Below are 20,539 nucleotides of genomic sequence, written 5' to 3'. Positions count from 1 at the left end.
ACTAATGTTTAAAATCCACTAATGATTTAAAGTAGGTATTAGTGGTTGACGTTGCATTAATTAATGATATAACTATGTAATTTGTATCATTAGTTGACGTTGTAATTGTCGAATAATGGTGCATTTATATCATTAATAAATGTAAAGTCATTCACTATTTCTGTTAAATTGCATCATTCGTAAATTTAGTATTCTCAGTGGTTGCTACGGTGCAACAATTGCCTCATGTGGAATTCAAGCTTTTAAGAATGTTTTCTGCTGTCATAATCATGAATGGAGCTTGTCAGTCTAAGATATCTGATTAAATTTAAATCATTTGTTTGTGTTTTAAGAACAGTTTTTTTTCTGATACAGGATTTTCATTCAAATTAAATTCACATTTGATCTATCAAAGTATATTAGTTTAAACGTCTATTCATGGTATTTAAAAAGAAAAAAGAGATGAAAAAGCAAGTATCTTGGAAAATACAATGCATATTAGTTCATTAATTAAACGACAAATAAGCTCGTTGACACACCTTATACCAAATATACATCGGCCGATCCAGACTTCTTATTTATATGATGTTATTGATATATGTACAGAGAGTACTCTAAGATTTAGACAGTATTCTAGAATTCACAAATGCAAACAAGACAAAACTTATTATAAATATTTTAGAAGTTTTGTCTCGTTTATATTTGTGAATACTTGAATATTTTCATCAATTTTTAAATGACTGCATAATTATTTCATTAGATTTGATAAAACTATTGTCAGCTGTACTTGCAGATTTCTATTAATTTCTAATAGGATTATTTCAATGATTTGTTAAGGACAATATTGTCAAAGGCCAGAAAGAATCAACCTTTGTTTGCAGTTGTCAACAGGCGATAAGAAAGATTTTTATAGTTAAAAATAAAATCACTGCTCCTGATTCTGCTCTAGATTGAGAACTTTGAGTTCCCAAACAGGTTGTGGTTCCATTATTTTCAATGCCAGCACCTGTAAAAAAAACCTGAATGATAAAGGTCAGACAGTTACAATCCATTGAATATTCATTCATTTAATTTTCTTATATAAAAAAGGGGGTTTGTGCAGATATATTTCATCACATTTTATCCTCATATGAAAATGATGATAAGAATATTGAGTTCATATTTAATGTTTGCACCTTCTACAATTAATGAATATATTACAAGAACTTGATTTTTATTTATTGTGTGAAATGCTACGTTGAAAGTGAGAGTTTATGCATAGTTTCTATTGTTCAATTGAGATTTTCTCTAACATGAACATCGGTATAATTTAAACGCAGCTTCATTCAATGGACATGATGGAATGTACAAATATATCATAACAAATGATATTCACTATTCAGTACTTGAATACTGATTACCAAGAAGCCAATAGGGTTTTTTTGCAAATGTAAGAACGGTATACAACCTTTATATACATGCATTATTTTTTAAGTTACTATTTAGCCTGACCTGGTGCAAAATTTACAGAAGTAAAAGGAATACGTCATGTCCATGTTAATAGCAATTGTCTTATTCTTTCCTCAGGGAAATTCATTGAAAACTGTTTAATTTTTTCCAGAGGAAAAACGACAAAATACATTTTCAGGATTTTAGCTGAATCCACTTGAAAAACAAATATATTTTCTTCATATCTGATATAGCACTAGCCAATCCTAAAAAAAAAAACCAGGGTGAAATTTCATTTCTGTCCCAAGATTCTGAGGATGCATATTATGACCCGCTTTATTTCTTAATAAATAGCTCTTCATTTGCACTACATGTGTATATATTTTCAGTTTCGATCATCAAAATCTGCTAAAAAGAAATATCTATTAATAATGTAACAATATCGATTTCTTTCTATTTCACTTACAAGGACACACATTGCACATGGTAGGACAATCTTCCGGTACGTTTGTAAATAAGTCACAGTGACGAGGAAATACCTGCTTCCCACATACTAGAGGGTTGTCTGTGTGCTTCGTACAGTTCACTAAAATTGTAAAAAATAATAAAATTATCTTTAAATATCAGTTTTATAAAAGAATAATATCTCTATCTAAATATGACTGACATATGTCTTATACTCTTACACTGACAGGTGTCTCCGATGTAAGTACTAGACGCCATTTTGCACGTGCATGTGCAAGTGTTGGAGTCCAGTATTCCTCCATTTTCACAAACTTTGCCACTACAGTCTATAAAATATAAATGTTATCAATATAAATGTTGAAAATTTCAATATATATATATATATATATATATATATATATATATATATATATATATATATATATATATATATATATATATATATATATATATATATATATATTCCTCATTTAGTGTGTTTTTGATCATAATCTATAGTTCATGATTTGACAAAAGGTAAATAATAAGTAGGTCAATCGTCAAACTTCACGTTCACACTCGTCCGAAAATTGTCATATTTCAAAGAATTCAAGCATCCTTATATCTGTCAAAAAATATGATAAGTAGAGCTGTTGATTAATTAGATTTATTTATCCATTGTTGTCATTTTCTTTTAGCGTATATTCCAGGCTTACCGCATAAGTTCCCACTGCATTTGTTTCCACAATTGTTACAAGACGGACCTGATATATATGGATTGTTATAGTCCATGTTTCCGCTACAATTTTAAACATTATTTTGATATCAGTCTCTACAATTCAACATGCAATATGCAATGAATATCTAAATTTTGATCCAGTATTTTGAATTTACATTGGATTTTTTTGAGGTTGAAAAAAAAAACAAGAGAGGACATGTGAACAACAAATACCAATACGAGGAACAGTAAAAGCTATACCATAATACACGGCCCGTTATAAAGGGGCGTATAATTAGTCATTTATAGGGTAAACGGGGTATATAATTAGTCATTAATAGGCAGAAGGGATGTATAATTAGTCATTTATAAGGTAAACAGGGTATATAATTAGTCATTAATAGGCAGAAGGGATGTATCATTAGTCATTTATAGGTCAAAAGGGGTGTATAATCAGTCATAAATAGCGCAGAAGGGGTGTGTAATTAGTCATTAATAGGGTACCCACAGACCTTTATCTTATAATTATGTATATTAATTGGGATGACAGTCTCTTTCATTTCAATCCCATCTATAGAAGCTCTTCATACTTATTTTAGTTCTTAATGAGTATTTATTAGTACTATTTTTAGTATTTTATATAAAATGTAAAGAAACGAATAGTGATTATGCTCAAAAGTCCATTTAAACAAAACAAATTCTGAGCTGAGCCAACATAAAGCTCTTAAAACATGTTGAATCAGGTGTTATGGAAGAGTAAGAATTATCCCCTGTCGACTGATCATACCCGCCATCTTTCGAATTTTCTAATAAAATATCCAAATATGAAATAGATGTGCCATGCTCTGTAATGTCTAATTCGAATTCATTTCGCATTCAAAGGAATATATCAACGTAAAAATGAAAATGAATATTGCTTATTGACAAAACGCCGTCGATATATCTAAATGTCGAATTGAAGGCCACAGCAAGAGACTTCTTCTTTTCAAGTTTTTGAATAAAATCTGTTTCATATGAATACAAAAACAGGCTTGGTAATGACTGGGTACAATAGTACCAATGTGAATTCCGATCGTTTGAAGACTTAGTCTCCAAAAACCATATACTGTCAATGAGATACTCAAGCATCTTTCATCTCAACCTGGGAGTACTTTTGCAGATGACCAACATTTTAGTTTACTATCTCGCAACCACGCATGAAAGAAGAATTCTTCACCAATATTTCCTAATTGATTGATATTAAATAAAATTAAAACCATGATTTCTTCAATTTAAAACCAAACTGCTTCATTTAAGAAATGAGAGCAGTGCTTTACATTCTACTCATGTACACCTACGCTGGTCCGTAGTTGCATACATAATTTCTAGTTGTCCCACAGAGTGCAAAGCCACAGCCAATCAGGACTGAGTTTGCGGATACAACCTGGAATAGAAATAAGATATCAGCATAAAAAACACTGTCTATATATGTTTCAAAGAATGTGTCGAAATATATTTTCTTCAAATACATACTGTGAACAAATTAAACAGCAGACATTAAATCAAGCAGTATCGTGCAATGACTCGGGAATTGCTACAGTATCTGTATAGTATACATAAAAGCTTAACTTTTCTCATTGTGTAATTTACACAAAAGCTTAATTTTTCTCATGTAATTTAACAAAACCTTAATTTTCCTCATTGTTTAATTAACACAAAAGCATGAATTTTCTAATTTTCCCTTTGAAATGCACGCACTTTATTAAAACCAGTATGTGTATTGTCTGGGTGGTGAAAAGGTTCACTTGGTCCATATTTTATTAATTGGAAATCTGGCCATGAAAAGTTTCGCTTAAGAACTACTTTTATTATTTTATGAATAATTGACATATCTGTCACGTCACAGCAGATATAACTATGCTTTGTTGAAAAGGATCATTTTGTGTTCTTATTCACGATTCCATTTAAATTGATGTAGACATCTTAAAATTTTTCAGACTAAATCATCTCTTTTTTGCAATTAGTTAAATTTGTTAATTAATAAGAATATCTGTTTGAACATTTCTTTAATTATAAAGATATTTAACAAGTTTGTCTGTCTTGCATGGAGCCATTATTTACACATTGAATTGTCTACGGATTTGTCCGTTTTTCCCGATCATGACAAGGAGCACAGGGCGGGTGTGACGGTCGGCAGGGGATGTTCACTCATCCATGGCACCTGATCCAACTTCTGATGTTTGAGAGGTCCGCGGTTGCTCTGCTCCTGATTTGTATTGTTTGAATAAACTTTTGAGCTTGAATACTGTTCTTATCTCTATATTTCATCAACTGTTAAAATCTTAATTTAATCTTTTATAAGTGAAATATGTGGAGATAACGAACAGTATTCGAGCTCAAAAGTCCATTAAACATTACAAAATAGGTGCAGAGCAAACATGGACCTCTAAGACATCAGAGGTGGGATCAGGAGCCATGAAGGAGTTAGAATCCCCTGCCGACCGGTCACACCCGCCGTGTGCTCCTTGTCATGATCGGGAAAAAACGGAAAAATCAGTGTGTTACCCCTGGTAATAATGGCCTAACAATTATTATGAAAAAGTCAGTCAGCATTTGACTTAGTGAAAGATTGTATTTGCTGACAAGGTCATTGTATATAAGTCTAAGTTAAAATTAAAAACTTTAACGTAACATCTGTTTGCAGGACATTTCGAAGAGTTCGAAGAGATTTCAATATAACTCAGGGGTCAAGAAAGTAATACAAATAATTAATTTTTTAGGAAGATGAGTAATAATTTGAACTGCTTGACTTTATTCCACTTTTTCCATCAGGATAGTTTACACTACAACACAACAGCGGTCAAGTCTTCTCGAATCGGTTTTTTTTTCTAATTGGGCAAAGGACCATTTTTTACATTGGATATATTTTTCACATGATATTTGTGCTTTGATTAAACCTTCTGCGTTCTTAAAGCAGTTACCTCGCAAAACGAATTCAAATACTTACCCGTACATTCTTTTAACTTATAGGAAGCAGTAGTTTTTCATGCATTAAAATTCAATTAAATAAACTATACACTGTAATTATAAGGTTTTTCTTTTGGAAAATTCATGATTTCTACTATCCATTATACGTCATGATCAGAAAAACATAGTAAAAGGCATAGTCAGAAAATTTGAATTTACTGGTAAGGGTGTTTATAACACCCCTAACAAAAATACTATACTTTACTATAGTTTACTATAGTATCAAAGTTTTTACTAATACAATCAAAGTACGAGTATTTTTACTATGGCTTTCAGATTGTTATATTTGTTTGTTCTTCAATACATACATGCACATTTTTATATTAAATGGAACTATTATTTGTATATTCACAAATTATTTCCAAATTTTACTTCACTATTATCAAATTTAAGAGGTTTTAAGCTTTGAAATCTCAAAAAAAGTTCCAGAGTAAAGTTTCAGAGTAAATCAAAGTATCAAAGTTTTTACTATACGAGGGGCATTTCAAAAGTTATGGCAACTGGTGTGCGGTAAATTAATGAGCGTCATTATCATAAATTAAATCATATCAATCCCTCAAAATAGTCTCCGTTGACCTGGACACACTTTTTCAGTCTTGAAATCCACGTGGAAAATGCTGCCCTATAGTCCTCTTTCGGTATACGCGTCATACACTGGAATACGGCACTTCCGACTGCACGATGACTTTCAAATCGCCGTCCTCGGACGGCTTCTTTGATAACGACATTCAACCAAAAATCGCATGGAGCTAGGTCAGGACTGTAGGGTGGATGTGGTAAAACGGCAATACCATTTTCCTTTAAATATTTGGTTACTACCTCTGATCTATGGGCAGGTGCGTTGTCATGGAGGAGCTTTATTCCTCTAGTACTGGTTGTTGGTCGGGTCGTTTTATAGTGCTCTACAACCTGAGACAAGACATTCTCTGCATAAAATTGACCAGTAACACTGCTGTGTTCTGGAACCGGAACTTGAGCAACAGGGCCTTTAGAATCAAAAAATAAAGCGTACATTACTCTCCGGACAGACCGGTTTTTGCGTGCAATTTGAGGCCTTGTATCATTTTCACCGATCCAAACTTTATTATTGAGCTTAGTTTCCGGTTCAAAAAAATATATCCATGTTTCATCACCAGTTACAATCTCATTTATTCGCCTTTGGTCACAATCTTCATAAATTGTTAGTAACTGTGAAGCCATTTCTACCCGGATGCGCTTTTGCTCTTGCGAGAGAAGATGCGGCACCCATCTAGCACAGACTTTCCTAAGCTTTAAGTTTTCCTTTAAAATACGAAAAACTGCTGACAAATTAATGTTAGTTAAGTCTGCTATTTCCTTAACTGTATATCTAGCATCATCAGCTATCGTATTTTGAACAGCGACGATTTCTTTTTCGCCATATGCACAAACTGGACGCCCCGAACGGGGGTCATCTTCAATTGATTTTCTACCCTCTTTAAATTGAACTACCCATCTTGCCATTGCTCGATATGAAAGAGCATGCTCTCTATATATTACATCTAAATCGGCTTTTATTTCTGTTGCCGTAAAGCCAAGCAATGAGCGAATTTTGCAATACGCTCTTTGCTCAACAAAAAAAATTGTTCTCTATATCAGTCATTTTTACTCCAAGTATACAGAGTATACCTAATTATGACGTCATTTTAGCAGGCCTATACGTCATTTTGAATGTAAAATGACGTCACTACTAATGCATATTTGCCTAAGCTTTACAGTGGTATCAGAGTCATTTTAATCCGTAACGTAGTTAAAATTTTATATACCAGTTGCCAGAACTTTTGAAATAGTAAATTTTTCGTAGGGATAGATCAGACAGACGGACGGACAAACAGACGATCAACATAATTTATTTAATCAGTTAATTGCACCTTCGTCTCGTGCCAAATAAAAGGTAATAAAATATTTCGAGTTTTCAAGACTTCAACAAAAATAGTAAATCAGTCTGAAGAAATCAGAATACCTGTGTATAATGTCCGACAGCAGTGAGAGAATTGGTTCCATTCAGTATGAAATTCTTAACTTCGTCATACCAGAGTTTCACCACAGCTTCCCATGTCAAGTCCATATCGGCTACTGCTAAATTTTGACCCAGAGAAAAACGACCTAAAATATATCCATATCGAATACGGCTTAATTCTGACCCGGGGAAAAATGACCTTAAATATGCCCCTATCAAATACTGCTTAATTCTGACACAGAGAAAAACGACCTCAAATATGCTTATATCGGCTACTGCTTAATTCTGACCCAGGGAAAAACGACCTAAACTATGCCCTTATCGGCTACTGCTAAATTCTGGCCAAGGGAAAAACGACCTAAAATATGCCCCTGTCGAATACTGCTTAATTCTGACAAAGAGAAAAACGACCTCAAATATGCCCATAACGACTATTACTAGATTCTGACCCGGAGAAAAACGACCTCAAATATGCCCACATCGGCTACTGCTTAATTCTGACCCAGGGAAAAACGACCTTAATATGCCTTTATTGACAACTGATAAATTCTTAAAAAGGAAAAAAATGACTTAAAAGATGTCCATATTATTCACTGATATTAAATTCTGATCAAGGAAAAAACGACCTCAAATATGCCCATTTCGGCTACTGCTTAATTCTGACCCAAAGAAAAACGATCTCAAATATGCCCATATCGAATACTGCTAATTCTGACGCAGAGAAAAACGGCCTCAAATATGCCCATATCGGCTACTGCTTAATTTTGACCCAAGGAAAAACGACCTAAAAATGCTCATTTTTGCTATTGCTAAATTCTGCCCCAAGGAAAAACGACCTCAATATGCCTTTATTGACAACTGATAAATTCTTAACAAGGAAAAAATGACTTAAAAGATGTCCATATTATTCACTGATAAATTCTAACCCCTTGAAAAACGACATGACATATGCTGACCTTAACTGCAAAAGAATATTTATAATGATCAAAATATCTTAGAGGACATTTTGGAATCATCTTGAAATATATGCAACTCAAACGGATTTATGAATTTTTAGTGAGAGATAAATAATCGAATTCCTTGTGATATGGACTTAAAGTTCAGAGAAAGTAGATATAAATTTAAAATTCCGAAATCCTCTTTCAACCTAAGTGCAATTGTTATGAAAGTTTTTTTTTCTTTCGATTTTATATATTAAGTTCAATTTTTTTTAAAAATGAAAAAGAATTAAGAATATTGTTGATTTAACAATATATGCAAAAAAAATCACGCCACACATATTTTCTCTGCATTTAAAAATATTTTTATCCACTTTGGCCTCCAAAACTACAAATTCAAGAGATGGCTTCTCTCTTATGTGCAATTTATCTCTGTTATTGAATTCAATATAATTTACGGATATTCATAAGAAAGGTTTTGGTGTGTTTTCGGATGAAATAAAAGCTCACCTTTCTGTCAATAATTACACATTGAATCAATAATCTATTCGAAGAGTGATTTTCTGAGTGCGTTCGAAGATTGGATACTAATTGAGTTCATGGCGTACAATGTCGTTAGATGCCAGGAGTTTTTTTTTTTCGATTTAGGAAGTTACAATGTATATTGAAGATGTTAATAGTGACATTTTCCTACATTTCATTAAACTTACAGTTACATCGCCAGGTCGCGATTGCTTTCTCAATTTTGCAGCATACATTTAAAAAAAAAAGTTATTTATCAGATTATGATGTAACATTCATGATATAATGAATATCACACTGTGAGGCCACGTATACTGACTGAAAAAGTGTATTTCTATAACCAAATGAAAAATAAATTCTGAAAAAAGTTAACCTTCACTACAAAGACCCCACTACAGCATTTCTTCGTCTATTCGCTCACCTGGAATTCCGCGCTGTCGTCCCCCATCGTGTACCAGCCCTTTACAAGCATCAGCATACCTCTGGGCTATCATCGCTATCTCAGCGTCCCAGTACTGGTATAACATATTTGATTATTTTCATGTACATCAAGATCGAAATCCGTGCTAATTTACATTTATTACTCTTTTCTAGCCCTGTGTTACTCAGTTTGTAAACAGTCTTCATATCGCAAACTTATAACAAACTTTTCATTTTAATAAAGAAATTGTTTACATGGAATTCTTAGGTCAAAATACATGTAAATACTTGACAACTGTCTGATTTTAACAAAGAAATTCTTTTTTTTAAAATAATATTACGTTTGTTGTATGATACTACATTCAAAATAAGCAGGAATTGAGATCAACTAAAAGAAAAAATACAAGAATACACATGGGTTTCCAATAATCCTACCCCAGAGGTGACGACGTACCATTTTTGCCATTTCCACAGCCGTCGGGCTAACTCCAGCACGATACACATTGTGTTTATCTACGATGGCTGTTTTATCTGGTCCAGACACACCTGATTTGAATTAAACATATAAGTAAAACGGTAACGATATAGGTAGGTAGGTATATAAATGATTTATTATAGTGACGTGCAATCCAATAACGAATATTTAATACAAATTAAATATTAAAACACCCGGTCCATCGGGCTATATCTCATTCAAGTTTTAGCATTTTTCTTAATTCATAATTCAAAAGTGAAAAATGAATTAGACAGACTACATGATCAGTATGTACTGGTCCCAGCTGACAAAGCAGGTAACAATATTGTCTTTGTTTGTAAGGCTCATTATTTTAATTGTATTTTAGAAGAACTGGGATTTAATTCTACAAGTGGAAATCCAACTTACACCCATAACTCCCTTTCTAAGGAGGAAATTCTTCAAAAAAATATGTCAGTTTTCAGTAGTTTTAATATTCCCAACAACCAAAATGAATCTGAAATACCATATTTATACTGGATTCCGAAACTTCATAAAAATCCTTACAGACAAATATACATAGCGGGTTCCAGTAAGTGTTCTACCAAGCCTCTTTCTTTACTCCTTAGAAAAATATCAACAATAGTGAAGGAGAAACTTTGGGAGTATTGTGCAACAATATATTCGAGAAGTGGTGTAAATCAGATGTGGATGCTTAAATATTCCAAGGAACTTTTGGAAAATTTGAAATCGAAAAATTTTACCAAAATCAATAACATAAAAACTTACGACTTTTCAACTCTGTATACAACCACTCCAGGCTTTTTGACATCATTGACAGCTGCTTTTTCAATAAAAATGGAACTCGTATATTTACTTACCTTGTCATTGGTCATTTGCAAAATTATTTTGTTAAAATACATTCTGATTGTACACACAAGTACTCTGAAGTTGACATTAAAAAGATGCTCGAGTTTCTGATTGACAATATCTATGTTATTTTTGCAGACAAGATCTTCCAACAATCTGTTGGAATTTCCATGGGTTTCAATTGCGCCCCGTTGTTAGCAGAATTATTTTTCTGTTCATGTGAAGCAGAATTTATTCAAAATCTTATACTTGAGAAAAAGAAATCTCTAGCTGTGTCCTTACACTCGACATTTATATATACCGACGATGTATTATCAATTAACAATAATTATTTCCATTCATATGTCGACACGATATATCCCAGTGAGCTTGAAATAAAAGATACCACAGAGTGAGACATCTGTTTCATATCTAGATATATTACTAGAAAAAGACGTTAATGGAAAACTAACAATCAAGCTTTATGATAAATCTGATGACTCTAACTTTTCAATCGTCAGCTACTTATACAGCAATACACCTTCATCACCTGCATATGGGGTGTATATCTCTCAGTTGATTCGATACATGCTCTACGTATGAACAATTTCTAAAACGAGGTAAGATATTGACAAACAAGAGGCCCAGGGGCCACATAGCTCACCTGAGCACTGTGGCTAGGAAAAAAGCAAAAATCAGTTTAGTATCGTAATGCTTAAACGCATAAGTGGTCCTGACCTACCCCTAAAAGGGAGGGGGTATGATTTGAACAAAATTGAATCTACACTAACTAAGGATGCTTACGTATTTTTTTTTTTACTGTGACTTTTTTCCTACAAGTTTAAACTTTCATTGTGGCCCCTACCTACCCCTGAGGGTCATGATTTGATCAAATTTGAATCTACACTATCTGAGAATGCTTCCATAAAAATATGACCAATCATGACTTTGCTGTTCTTGAGAAGACGATTTTTTTAAGATTTCTCCTGTATATTCCTTGGAAAAACTTTGATCGTCCATTGTGGCCCCTACCTACCCCGGGGGTCATGATTTGATCAAATTTGAATCTACAGCATGCGCACCTGAGAATGCTTCCATATAAATATGACCAATTCATAGCTTTGCTGTCCTTGAGAAGAAGATTTTTGAATATTTTCCCTATATATATATTCCTATGTAAAACTTCGATCGCCCACTGTGACCCCACCCTACCCCAGGGGTCATGATTTGAACAAACTTGAATCTACACTACCTGAGGATGCTTCCATATAAATATGACAAATCATGGTTTTTTTTTTGTTCTTGAGAAGAAGGTTTTTAAAGATGCTCCCTTTGTATTCCTATGTAAAACTTTGATCGCCCACTGTGGCCCCACCCTACCCCCGGGGGTCATGATTTGAACAAATTTGAATCTACACTACCTGAGGATACTTCAACATAAGTTTCATATTTTCTAACACAGTGGTTCTTGAGAAGAAGATTTTTGAAAGATGCCATAAATTTTTCATGAATTCGCAATTATCTCCCCTTGGAAGAAGGCGTGGCCCTTCATTTGAACAAACTTGAATCCCCTTCACCCAAGGATACTCTGTGCCAGAAAAGCTCACTTGAGCCTTTGCCTCAGGTGAGCTAACAAGTTGATGAAACAAGAATATCAACAATCTCGTTTAAAGTCATCATTTCGTAAGTTCTATGGTCGATACAATGAACTTGTCAGCAAATATAATCTATCATTAAGTCATATGCTGACTGACGTTTTTTCATACTTCTTGTTAGGCCATTATTTACACACTGAATTGTCGACGGATTTTTCCGTTTTTTCCCGATCATAACAAGGAGCACACGGCGGGTGTGACCGGTCGGCAGGGGATGCTCACTCCTCCATGGCACCTGATCCCACCTCTGGTTTTGGAGGTCCGTGTTTGCTCCGCTCCCGATTTGTATTGTTTTAATGGACTTTGAGATTGAATATTGTTCGTTATCTTCTATGTCACTGGTATTGTCAACCCACCTAGTTTCATTTGGTCCATAAGCCATATCCGTGATTCAATAGAGCATTATATATTGATAAACTCAAATCTATTCAATGATTTATACACAATTCAGGGGGGAAAATACTAACAGAAGTCTTCTAAATTTGTAAAATACTAGTTTTGTAAATATTTATGTGAATTTTGATCTTTAATCTATGAATGAGATAAAATTTAAACCTCATTTTAGCAAAAACTACCATAGTAAATTATAGTTTACAATAATTAAGGATAGTTTACTATAAAAATAAAGTTAACTATGGTAAATCAAAGCATTTTATCTATGAATTTCAACATTTATAGACAATAAAGGCAAATAGGTTCAGCATGATGAAAAGTTTCAAAGCAAATACGCATATCATTGATGGAAGCAAATGCATCCTCCAAAGATACATTCTTTTATACAAGTGGATTTTATAAAATTATTTGTGCAGTGCCTTTTAATTTGACAAAAATATCGTTTGTTCTAACTACCTTGTTTGCAATTGCAACCTAACGTAGATTCGTATTTTGATATTTTTCATACCAAATGTTAGGCCATTGGTTTTCTCAGTTTACCTGATCAATATGGGTGTGACTTGTCGACAGGGAATGCTTACTCCTTCAAGGCACCTGATCCTACCTTTGAAATTCTGAGGAGTCCGTACATTTGGTCTGTTCCATTCTTTAATGGATTTATGATATTGATGAGAAAGAACCAGTATATTGTTTAGCTCTATTGTTGATTTGCCTGAGTAAATACCTGATTTTGAGACTTCTGCTGCCCTTGATAAACAAGCAGAATGATTAGGAATGACTTGAAATTTTGCAGCACAGTTGACCTGGAAAAAAATTGCTTTCTGTGAAGTCTTCAATCCAAATGCATTTTAAATATGCTCGTCATTGTTACTTATTTTTATGAACAGTAGTTTCTCAAAACTCTTAATACGATCATGATAATGCAGTTTTTACTTGAATCATTATTTTTATCAAACTTAAAAATCACTTGTTCATTTTCATTACTTACTGATCTTTTACTTCGGTGATCAGCTCCAACAATGGACAAAAATCCTAAAGTAAACAAAATTTTCATTCTGTAAACGAATCTGGATATTATGAAAAGTTCGTATTTATTTTGAAAATACTGAATGTAACTTTAATTTTCGTGATGCTAGCTTCGTTATCTCTTTCCAATAATTGAGACCGAGTTAGCTCAGAAATATATATGTAATTAATCGATTGGGCAAGATGTTGGTAAGTCTTTAATTTTTAAGACATTTTCCGTTCCTCGGATTTTTTTTTTTTTTTTATTGAATTTTACAAATGAACTTTGAATACCATCATCATCTTCCAAATTCTTTTTCATCGCCCATTTTGAAATGTTTAACGAAAAGAAAATGTTTTCTTTATTCACCGTACAAGTACGGGCTAATAGCAGTGGTTTAGTATAATTATCTATTTGTAACTGTCGTGTTCATGCCTTACAAAGACAAGATAATAAATCAAATTCCAGTGTAACTGGGTATCTAATAAGCTTACTTGTCAGTTAAGAATTTTATATATTATAATATATAATCAAATTTTTCAATGCAATTTCTTTTTATTTTGACAGGTTAGTTGGCTTTTATTTATCATCAATATTTATCTGTTACCTATTATCCTAAAGGTCGACTATATACATATTAAATAAAGAAAAATGATGACATATTTAATTTATTTTTATTGCAAAGAACTTCGCCTGATCCTTAATCCAACATTTTAATCTATCAAATACATTGCTCTTTTCCTACAAGAAGAGTACGGATGTCATTTTTATTTGGTACTGTATTATTATAGTTTCATGGCCCGTAACTTTGCCTATATATTATTAAATGAAAGTGTTACTTGTCACAGGAATTTTTTTCCCCTCTCTAAGTTTTCATAATTCTGAAGTAACAAATTTAAAATTATAAAACCTCAAAATAATTGGAAAGAAGGAAGTCACGTGATTAAAATAATTCTGTCATCTACAGAATCAAGCATGAGCTTGAGTTTAATATTTTTTACGAATTTATGGGAAAATAGGTTTCGGATAACAAACACAAATGATTGTACAACATTTCTCTTCTGAAAAACAGCTTCACATATTTTCATACATCTCTATAATATATACCTAAGCAATATTTTACCAAAATACCTGTGTAACCTGTGTATTGTATGACTTCATGATGAAAATGTAGAAAATAATAAGAATTTCATTTTTTCTTTCATGCGTTACTTTTTTGCCTTAACTTGTATTATATTATCAAAAATAAGCAAAATTATGGACCATATTTTTCTCAAAACTTAAGATTTTCTGATCTGTTTCCAGGATTTCCAGAATTAATAATATCAGGTATATATCTACCAGAGGAAATAAATTTTCAAGTCGACATACAGACAGATGTTTGGACTTCGTTGAGTGCAAATTAAGCACGTAGTAGATGCTATAATTCAACATCGATTATTCAATGATATATTTTTAATCAAAGTTAGTAAGTTAATTTGCATATAGATGACACCAGTTTAAATCGAAATCAGAAAACAAGTGAAATAAGTGAACAAGGCAATTTTTGTGGTGAGTGCATCCACGGAAGAAAAAAAATCTCATTAAAATAGGTAATTAAATATTCATTCATCAAAATATGTTGTCAACTCAGCGAGATTCCAGCCAATAGAGGTTTATAATAATCAATCCCTATGTAAAAGCCAACCACCGACTCTTTTGTATTATAAAACCAACGAGAAAATTCTCAAAATTGGAATTAAAATTCATAATCTGATTAAGAAATTTTAATTTTACATATGACACGTGTTAATCAATCACAGGCTTTTCTTCAGCATAGGAATTTCGGTGTGAATGGATGTTTTTAAACTTTCTGTACTTGAAAATATTCCCCAGTTCATCTTTTTACGATGATTTGGAAATAAATCAAGTAGGAAACGTAAAGTGACCGCTACTGTGCATTTAGTATAACATTTCTGCACTCACCCCCCCCCCCCCCCTTATATTTTTACCTGAATGAAACATGGCACAAAATACGGTTATTCTATGTAAAATAGATACATTTTATTTGTAAAAAAAGAAAGGTTCCAAATTATCCTGTACATTTATTTACTATTTTTGCACTCATATATGGACACTTATTGTAGCCTTTTATTAGCTGATCTGTTTTCATATTCTTATGAAGCAGAATTTATTCAAAAATTTCTACATGGGAGTAGAAGTGAACTCTTGCTGTGGCCCTTGATTCGATGTTTAGATATATGTATATCAACGTTTTATAAATTTACAACAGTTATTTTAATTCATAAAGTTGACTCGAACTGGAAAATCTGTTTCATATGTGGATGTCTTACGAAATAAAGACGTTTAAATACCCAACTAAAAACTAAATTAAAACTTTATGATAAACGAGATGACTTCAGTTCTTCTATCTTCAACTTCCCTTACTTATGAAGGATATTCCACTATCACTTGGATATGGTGTTTACTCTGTGAGCAAGAGCATGCTCCGAGTACGATCAATCTTAAAACCGAGGCAGGTTACCGACAAGAAAAGAAAATCAATGATTTTTAGATTTTTGAAAACTACACGTACATATAATTTGTTAGATTTTAGGTTATTAAAATTGGAGTTATGTGCTACGTGTTCGAAAAATATGACGATATTTCATATTTTATCTAATTTGTAATACGGAACCAAAAAAAACTATCTCACTGTTCAATATAACTCAAAGAGTAGTCTGCAGTGAATTCTAGGTAGCCAAAAAGTGATGTGAAAATATGTTGACCATTTTCTTCTAATAAACCTTCTACCACCAAAATAGTTCCTATATTTTAATTCTTTTTTAATAGAGGTCTGGATCTGGATGTAATTAAACTTTACTCTCTTTTAATTATATAAATAAAAGTATCATGCAAGTAGTGTAAGCAAATGGATCTGTAAAAAGGTATCAATGAATTAATTTGACGATTGTATCTTGGAAAAGATTTACTTCATGTCCTTAAAACATTCCAGACAAATGCAATATTTTTTTACCACTTGCTCAATAATAGAATATTAAAAAGGAAAATATTAAAAATAACTTCCCTTACGAGTCATATTAATTCGGGTGAAAACTCTCTGTCAACGATGAAATAATTCTGCCATACTCACCAAAGTTTATTATCAGGAACAAACTGTGGTACCAATCCATGCTTGAATGTTTTCACAAAGGAATGTGTTGTATTTTGTACATGAACCTTAATCTTGTTAGTTTCTCTTTTTAATTACTTCCCGACGTACATGTCAGCATATCTATTGCTGAACCGAATAGAGCTTAAAATTGATTTGCTGACCGAAAAAAAGTTGATCTGCCTCGTTTTAAACTATAAAAAAAATTACTAAAATTTGAGGTATTGCGCTGTTAAAATCTATTCACAGGATTGGTTGCAGATTTAATCTATTTTATGGATAGTTAGCAGAAAAAATTAAACCTTTAGTTTACAAATCTAGCGACGAATTATAGCTAACATTTAATATAAACATAGGTAATCAGAGATTACAGAGCTCACCTCAACGAATGTTGTCTTGAAGTGAGGCAAAGTCCCACTAAACTAATAATCTAGTAGTGTGCATCCTTAGATGCAATATTTATGCAAGTTTGTTCTTATATAGTTATATTATAGTTTCTTATATAGTTATATTATAGTTTCTTGGCAATGGACCTGCTCCAAAAACTTTAACCTGGTCACTCATCCGGAAAATATAGGTCAGATCCAGCATCCGAAGCAAGTCCAGTAGTGTGCATTCTTAGATTATCATCCATGCAAGTTTGGTCAACATAGGACTTATAGTTACTTGAAAATGAGATCTGCTCCAAAATCTTTAACCTGGTCACTCATCCGTAAATGTAGGTCAGATCTAGCAGCCGAAGCAAGCCTGGTAGTGTGCATTCTAAGATGTATCATCCATGCAAGTTTGGTCAATATAGGACTTATAATTACTTGGAAATGAGACCTGCTCCAAAAACTTTAACCTGCTCCAGAAACATTAAACTGGTCATTCTTTAGCTGCAATTGCAGCATCGGAAACCTTGACTGGTACAATGAAACATACTAGAAGCATCCTCCATGCATCTCTGATTGATATAGTGCATAGAAGTACTTAATAAAAAGAAAACTGCTCCAAAAACTTTAACCTGGGACGCCGACGCCGAGGGTATTACATAAGCTCCCCAACTTCGTTGAGGTGAGCTAATAAAAACTACATATAGTTTTTTTTTTAAGTTCTTAATTTCGTTTCATATTCATCGTTTGATAATTTCCCAATGTAATGAAAAACAATTTTTATTAAAATTAGATGTCTATGACATTTTGACGCAAATTTATAAAGATAAGTTTGAGTGAAGGAGAAGGGGGGTTATTTGCTATAGGTGTAACGATCTGAAATCCATAGTAAAAATACTTTGATTTACTATAGTGAAAAAACTTCGATACTATAGTAAACTATAGTTAACTATAGTACTTTTTTGTTAGGGAAGTGCAAGGTCAGGTCAAAGTCATCAACATTTTCCTCGACATCAAGAATAAAAAATTACTTTTGCCAATTACTTGATGCCTTCATTTATGTTAAGAGATTAAATGTTTTTTTCTTTTTGCATAAAAAGATTTCACCATATAAGGTCTATCAGATGAAACAACCAAATGAAGATAAAAAAAAAAAAATAAATAACTAAAATAGGTATTGGCTTATCCGAATTTCCTCCATTTTAATTAATTTTTTATGGAATAGTAATTATTTTGATATACTTCATATATTTTTATTTTTTTCTTATTTTCACATATGGTAAAGTAGTCATATCATGCAAGTTACAAAGTGATACAAAAACAAAAAGTTTTCATCGTTTAGTATGAGAGAAAAAACACTTTTTACTGATTTTGTCGGAAGCTTTCAAAAGCTAATAAGACTGTAAGTTTGTTCAGAAAAATGAATATATTTTATAAACTTTAAAACATTAGTCCATAGTAATTAACTTTAGTCACTTCAGAAAAAGTCATTTAGTCTTTAATTGTTTTAAAAAATCAATCATATTCAATGTTTTGTAGTAATTTTAAGATGCGGGATAGGAGATATTTTCATACGCCGCTATTCCACCAAAAATATAGTCCCTGCTAGATATCAAACTCAGCCTACCATTTGTATTTAAAGTTGTACAATTTAGAGAAGGAAAGAAAAATATAATCTTTTAAATCCTTCACATCTATATATATATATATATATATATATATATATATATATATATATATATATATATATATATATATATATATATATATATATATATATATATATATATATACGAAATATGGGCAAATACACACTGAATATTTCATTTAGTCAGAAACCAGACAAGAATCCCTCCTTAAGGGTTAAAATAAATGGGTACACATTATCATTTTGAAGATATTCATATCTGTTATAATACAATAACTTGGTAAGGATCCGACCATACTGCAACGAAAGTAGCAATTTACTGACAGTATCATTCAAAATCTACAGCAAGGGACCTTTTCAAAAAATTGGACCTCCCTTTCCCCACGGTACCAGTTACAGGTCTGGACATCATAATTTCTTGGATAGATGATTCATCATTATTGTTGCAGGAAGGACCAGATTTCTACACTGTGTTGTCAAAATAGTCAACACAGTCTGAAAGCAATATGCAGTCCACCTGGATGTAATTTCCGCATCATCTGAAATTTGTTTGTTTTACGTCCCTTCTCGTGCGAGGCGCAGTGGTTAGAGCGTCTGCTCTAGAGTCTCGGAGTAAGGTCGAGCTGATCCTTACGTCGCGGGTTCGAATCCACTGTGGGACGTGGAGACCGGTCCTTCGGATGAGACCGTATCGAGGTCCCGTGTCGCAGTAGGCGTAGGCACGAAAAAGATCCCTCACTGCTCAATGGCCCTGAGTGCCGAGTATAACTATAAATTTGCAGCCCTCCACCGGCAAGTGGTGGCGTCTCCATACGAGTGAGAAATTCTCTAGAGGAACGTTAAAAACACACAAACAAACAAAACGTCCCTTCGATAATACTTAGTATTTAACTCTTGTTGGGATACGACCAATTGCTAAAGGAAGGCTACAAAAATAGAACCAATACTTGGCATTTATGGCCTTTGAACAGTGAGGGGTGTTTTTAAGCCCCCCCCCCCAAAAAAAAAATTCTAACCAGAATCACTTCTTACTTCGTGACTCTAGAACATAGTGAAATACTTCACACATGTGGGTGACTCAGAAATATTTTGTATAATAGATGCATTCATTTGAATGGAATATGGAAATAACGAACAATATTCAAGCTCAAAGTCCATTTAAACAAATACAAATCGGAGGCAGAGCAAACACGGACCTCCAAAAACATCAGAGGTGGGATCAGATGCCATGGAGGAGTGAACATTGCCTGACGACCGGTCACACCCGCCATGTGCTCCTTATCATGATCGGGAAAAATCCGTAGGCAATTCAGTGTGTAAATAATGGCCTAACAATTGGTATGAAAAACGCCAGTCAGCATTTGACTTAATGATAGGTTGTAATTGCAGACAAGGTCATTGTATCGACCATAAAACTTGCGAAATGATAACTTCAAACGAGACTGTTGATATCCTTATTTCATCAACTTGTTTGTCAATAGCTTGCCTCGTTTTAGAAATTGTTCATACGTAGACCATGCTCTTGCATATCAAATCAACTGGGAGACAAAAACCCCATATGCAGGTGGTAAAGGTA

At 32.8% G+C, this 20,539-nt stretch overlaps 1 protein-coding gene across 1 annotated transcript; it reads right to left on the bottom strand.

Annotated features, from left to right (window-relative positions):
- Nucleotides 1–863: 863 nt before the first annotated feature.
- On the bottom strand, nucleotides 864–14,111 carry LOC133192372 (cysteine-rich venom protein latisemin-like). The gene is made up of 11 exons (XM_061328387.1): nucleotides 14,084–14,111; nucleotides 13,773–13,816; nucleotides 13,509–13,587; nucleotides 9,888–9,979; nucleotides 9,435–9,528; nucleotides 7,557–7,699; nucleotides 3,907–3,992; nucleotides 2,568–2,650; nucleotides 2,094–2,198; nucleotides 1,874–1,993; nucleotides 864–985 (listed from the first exon to the last, which is right to left on the bottom strand). The coding sequence occupies exons 1-11, from the start codon at nucleotides 14,109–14,111 to the stop codon at nucleotides 864–866; spliced, it is 996 nt and encodes a 331-aa protein (XP_061184371.1).
- Between the last annotated feature and the right edge of the window lie 6,428 nt (nucleotides 14,112–20,539).

Source organism: Saccostrea echinata, unplaced genomic scaffold (genome assembly GCF_033153115.1).
Source record: "Saccostrea echinata isolate AGI-Se365-2 ecotype Australia unplaced genomic scaffold, CSIRO_AGI_Sech_v1 ptg000025l, whole genome shotgun sequence".
In the NCBI taxonomy this organism is placed as follows: domain Eukaryota; kingdom Metazoa; phylum Mollusca; class Bivalvia; order Ostreida; family Ostreidae; genus Saccostrea; species Saccostrea echinata.
Note: the sequence above shows the minus strand (reverse complement) of the source record. Positions and strands in the feature narration are given on the sequence as shown.

Excerpts from the sequence above, each read along its gene's own strand:
- LOC133192372 (XM_061328387.1), bottom strand. The coding sequence starts at position 14,111 with ATGAAAAAGAATTTGGAAGATGATGATG. Across the intron at positions 13,817-14,083 it reads GAATTTGGAAGATGATGATG|GATTTTTGTCCATTGTTGGA; the intron begins GTATTCAAAGTT and ends TGTTTACTTTAG. Across the intron at positions 9,980-13,508 it reads AGCAGAAGTCTCAAAATCAG|GTGTGTCTGGACCAGATAAA; the intron begins GTATTTACTCAG and ends AATTCAAATCAG.